At 28.6% G+C, this 5,477-nt stretch overlaps 1 protein-coding gene across 1 annotated transcript; it reads left to right on the top strand.

Annotated features, from left to right (window-relative positions):
* Window positions 1–4,174: 4,174 nt before the first annotated feature.
* On the top strand, window positions 4,175–5,264 carry LOC127104403 (beta-glucosidase 13). The gene is made up of 4 exons (XM_051041587.1): window positions 4,175–4,385; window positions 4,511–4,542; window positions 4,688–4,899; window positions 4,975–5,264. Exons 1-4 carry the CDS (start codon window positions 4,175–4,177, stop codon window positions 5,144–5,146), a joined length of 627 nt encoding a protein of 208 aa, XP_050897544.1. The 3' UTR covers window positions 5,147–5,264.
* The last annotated feature ends 213 nt before the right edge of the window (window positions 5,265–5,477 follow it).

Here is a 5,477-nt window from a genome sequence, read left to right as displayed (position 1 = left end):
TTAAAATAATAAAGTTTATTAAGTACAAAGTATAATGCTTATTTTAATATATTTTCATAACTTGAATAATAACTCATCTTATTCACTGCAACACTTATTTTAACGTATTTTAAATAAAGTGTAATACAATAATATATTACATAATTATTACATGAGTGATATATTTAATGTATTTTAACTGTATTAGATTAAGTAGAAATAATTTAATTATTAAAATCATTTTGAATGCGCAAATTTCAATATTATGTGAAAAAAATGGAAATGAAAATCTCACTAAACATTGACAGAGAAGTATTACCATTTCTATGATAAATATCATATCATTTCAATTTCTCTTTGTCTCACATAATTTTTTGGAGAAAAATGGGATCGAGAAGAATCAATAGTTGTAATGTTAATAAGGGTCATTTTATCACACAACTTGAAAGTGTAAATCAAATATGGTAGTTTATTGAAGGAAGTGAGATGATAAAATGAAAAATATGAGATTTATAAAAATGTTGGTTTTTTTATTCTTATAAAAAAAGATACGGCTAATATATGTGGAAGTTACTTCCGCACTCTAAGGGGGAGTTACATTATATTTGTCATGAAATAGGATAACCGACCTATCTATTAAGAAAGTTAGTAAGACAAAACAATGTTCATTCATATAAATATTTATAATAATGTTAAATTTTGGTGTTAAAAGGTGGTGTCAACATATTATATACCTGAAAAGTAAAACGAACAAGTGCAGATTGCCATGGTTGCTGAAATTGCTGTCTGTTTCCATTGTGTGGGATTTCTGGCCATACGACGGGTGCAACTGCGGTAGGGAGTTACTGGCCATGAGAGACACTCCCTACAAGCCAAAACGAAGTTTGTTAGCAGAAGGAAAGTAAAACGAACAAGTGCAGGCATTTATGCTTTCATACTGTTGATTCTGTTAAGCCATCTCTATATCCCCGGAACTCTTTAAAGACTTAAAAAAGTAAGTTTTTTTTGGAAATGCGTGTAATCAATTCATTTCATTGGAAATTGAAATCACCACTTTTTAAAAATATTTTTTTAAATTTAGAATCCTTAAGAATGTGTTTAGAGCATTCGTTAGCATAACCCTATATCCTCATATTCAAGTTCATCATCTCAGTGTTTAAGCATGATATATAGAAGGGCTAGTAAAAGAGAATAACTCTCTAATCAATATGGAAACTTAGAAAAATTTCAGAAGTAGTCTAATAAAACTATATCAGGACTAATCAATAATGCACAAGTGTCGATATGCTCCAATAAATTAACTAAAATGTTTCAGATGGAATACTTACTTCTGTAGCCAATAAATTGCAAGGTTGAAATCAATTATTGGATTAACTGCTGCAACTTTCATTGATAAAATCTGAAACCAGAGAGATCAATGAACAATATCACATTTGTGAAGTAACTCAAATGTTCATGCATTGTGTTCCAATAAAAAGATCCTATGAAATACATTCTCATTTTTTTTATATCTTCACAGTGAAAATACCATTTATATCATTTTATAACTTTCAAGGATATAAACAACCAAAAGATGCAGAAGTCTAGGAGCATGCAATTTGAAGCCTCAAGTCCCAATCAGGCACGCGAAGATTGAAGCAGACTTAATTTTTGAAGAAAAGTATGTATTTGTAATGTCATTTAGTACAAAAATAAGTAAGCTATGCTTTAATTGTTCCCATGAGTGTACAAATGCTCCTGAATATTACAGTAGCATTTTACAGGACTACTATCATTTTAAAAAAATAATAACACGGGGAAGAAAGAACAGAGCCACTAATTTTTGAAAGTTTTTAAGAACTATCCACAGGTTGATGATATAAGCATGAAAACAGATTGCTGCTAACAACTTTATCCTAATCTTCATTTGTCTAAACAATTGCCTAAAGTGTCATTCATTTAAAATCTGACCTCTACTTCATGCTGTAGAGATTGCACATGGTTGATGATTTTATCCAAAACCAATGCCGTTCCTGATATCTGTAAAGCAAATTTTGCCGTGTCTGCTAACTTAACAGATTAGCTATTTTGAATTAAAATCAACATGCATGCACTCAAAAATCAAAGAGGGTTTGGGTACTTAGGCTTTTAAATTAAGCATAGAAAAGCTTCTAATAGCTTTGAAGAAAATGTGATCGAATATAGTATTATTAGTTAAGTTACAAAGAAAGAATTCAATTTTGGAGACAGCCTCAAGACTAACACGGTCTATATTGTGTCAGCTTAGTGGTAAGAGTTTGATCTTATTTATAGTTGTTACAGAGACTTTTAAGATTGCTAGAGAGTAAAATAATAAAATTATTAATTATAACTATACTTATTTTACGATGATTGCAAAATATTTTAAAACTTCAGGTGAATTTTTTTTTGTTTTAAAAATATTTTTCAAGTTGTTTCAAATTAAAGTTGCTAGAGAGTAAAATAATAAAATTATTGATTATAACTATACTTATTTAACGATGATTACAAAATATTTTAAAACTGCACGTGAAAAAAAAATTGTTTTTAAAATATTTTTTAAGTTGTTTCAAATTAAGGTTGCTACAGACACTTTTAAGGTTGCTAGAGAGTAAATTAATAAAATTATTGATTCAAACTATACTTATTTAGATGATTACAAAATATTTTAAAACTTCAAGTTAAACTTTTTTTGTTTTTACAATATTTTTCAAGTTGTTTCAAATTAAGGTTGCTACATTGACTTTTAAGTTGATTCTAACTATACTTATTTAACGATGATTACAAAATATTTTAAACGGTGGAAAAAAAATTTGTTGGTTAATTAATGGGCTTTTTTTGACACAATTACTACATTTATAAACTTTAGAATTTTAACATTGAATTCAATATTTTTTTTTCTTTTGTCATTCAAACTTACCTTTTTATATTTTTAAATTTATAATTTATATTTCATACATATCTTTTACTATAATTTGTTTTTAAAATAAAGATTATATCAAATTATGAAAATATATTAAAATAAGTGTTGGAGTGAAATAATAATTGTTTTAATATAAGTTTCAAATTATGAAAATAATTATTAAATTATTATCGCATATTTTATTACTCACAATTATTAATAATATTTTTGAAAGCAATTAAGAGAATAAAAAAATAAATAAAACAACTAAAGATGTGAGATGACAACAATTTTTTAAATGTCTATGAAGTTGATAAGAAATAAAAGTCTTATTTTATAGAAATATCATTTATTTAAAAAAAACTAATTTATTGATATATTATAAGGAGAAAAAAACAGATTTTAAACAATAAAAAATATAAATATATTAACTGCAAAGACGGAAAAGAGTGAAAAAATAAAACTTAAAAAATTATAATGTAAAATAAATGAAAGGAAACTGAGAGTGAAGTTATCATAAAAGTGGTTAAACGTTTACAAATGGTAAATTTAGAAATGTTTGGTTTGTAAAAATTTAACATCAAGTATCCCATCCAAAATAGTATTAAAACTCTTGTGATAAAACAAAACAAAAATGATGAGTTTATTGGAAACACCCCTGGATAAAGTCACATATAACTGTCCATGACTAAAAATATGTCGTGGAAGATATATTCCAACATTTGGAATAGTTTGTCCTTATGATTTATTTATTGTAATTGCAAAACTTAGTCGCACATGAAACTGCTTTCTACTAAGGACAAAAGGCAGTCCATCACTTGCAGATGTTTTTATTTTAATTCTAAGCAAAAAAGCACGTTTTCCTGCGTTGCTTCCTGTCAAGATTTCCACATCCAACATATTCATAAATAAACCACGACATAATAATCGGGTCCCATTACACAATCCATATCTAGGATCTAGATTTCGTAACAACATCAATGGTGCACCCTTTTTTATCTTTAGAATATGTGGTGGCAAACTACCTTGTGAAATTGAGTTTAAGAATTCTTGCTGGTATAAATTATGATTATCTCCTTCAACCTCGTCAAACGATAACAAATTAGATCATCAAGTTGCTCAACGCGCTCTTGATTTCATGTTTGGATGGTAATGGCTATTTCCTATCAAGTTTTCTCTTAACCCTGCATTTGTTCATATTGTCCGCAAAGTCACGAATCACGACATAATGGCAGCCGAATGTTTATGTTATGCTTCAAGCTTCTTGAGGAATTTGTTTGTAGGTTTATGCAGCCAATGACAACAGGAGAGTATCCACTAAGCATGTTGTCTTTTGTGGGAAATCGGTTACCAAAGTTCACTCGAGAGCAATCCAAGATACTTACCGGCTCATTTGATTTTATTGGAGTCAATTACTACACTTCAAATTATGCGGCCAATATACCACATTCAAATAACGTCACAAGCAAATCTACCTATTTCAAGGATACTCATGTCAACTTAACAAGTAGGAATTTCCATCTTGTTCAAAACTCATGAAGAACTATACATTATATATACATTTTGTGATACTTTGCATTGATTTTTTCAACTTTTTTGATGTAAAACGTTTCCTGCTATGACTTATTACAGCTGAGCGAAATGGGATACCAATTGGACCACGGGTGAGTAAGACTCTATTTCAGTTATCGTTACATCCGAGACGTGAATGTGTGTGCATGCACGCGTATTGACATTTATATAATCAGATACTTCGTTTATATGATTTGTTTGTTTTACAAATAACTAAGAAACAACATTTATGTTCAGGCTGCTTCGCCTTGGCTATTTGTTTATCCAAGGGGGATTCAGGAACTACTACTGTACACAAAGACAAAGTCTAACAATCCTTTGATATACATCAAAGAAAATGGTATGGATGAGTTGAACGATCCAACACTATCACTTGAAGAGGCGCTTTCGGATACTTATAGATATGATTACTTTTATCGTCATCTTTATTATATTTCATCTGCAATCAAGTAAGTAGTAGAACCATCTCTCTACTCATTTCACAATCTATTCTCGGTTATAATTCCTTGCTTTTATGTGTGAAGGCATGGCGTGAAAGTACAAGGATATTTCGCATGGTCACTTTTAGATAACTTTGAATGGATTGCCGGATACACCATGCGTTTTGGAATTAACTTTGTTGATTACAAAGATAATCTTAAAAGACACCATAAACTCTCTGCCCATTGGTTTAGGAATTTTCTTAAAAAACATTAGAGTTACAACTTAATGTCTTGTTGATCTCCAATAGTATGATATGATCTTGATCATTAATCGTAATACAAAGTGAAAATTGTAATATTGGATTTGAATAACAATTGAGCTCTAGCTAGAAGTATAGTTTGTTTTTGAATAACATGTGAAATATTGTAGTATTGTAATATCCTAATCAACAATAGGGTCTTCACTCTATTCTGGTTTTGTATTATTCTAATCATATTCTATTTATCAAGTTTTTATTTAATTGCACCTTATATTTTAGAAATATAAGCGTACAATTATAAATAAAGTGATCTTTATATTTTAGAAATAATCTTATTGCACTATA

The sequence above is a fragment of the Lathyrus oleraceus genome, chromosome 7, assembly GCF_024323335.1.
Source record: "Lathyrus oleraceus cultivar Zhongwan6 chromosome 7, CAAS_Psat_ZW6_1.0, whole genome shotgun sequence".
Lineage (NCBI taxonomy): Eukaryota > Viridiplantae > Streptophyta > Magnoliopsida > Fabales > Fabaceae > Lathyrus > Lathyrus oleraceus.
Note: the sequence above shows the minus strand (reverse complement) of the source record. Positions and strands in the feature narration are given on the sequence as shown.

Bases quoted from the DNA above. Each gene is read 5' to 3' on its own strand.
- LOC127104403 (XM_051041587.1), top strand. From the start codon at position 4,175: ATGACAACAGGAGAGTATCCACTAAGCATGTTGTCTTTTGTGGGAAAT. The intron at 4,386-4,510 runs GTAGGAATTTCC...GACTTATTACAG, and splicing joins TACTCATGTCAACTTAACAA to CTGAGCGAAATGGGATACCA. The intron at 4,900-4,974 runs GTAAGTAGTAGA...TTATGTGTGAAG, and splicing joins TATATTTCATCTGCAATCAA to GCATGGCGTGAAAGTACAAG.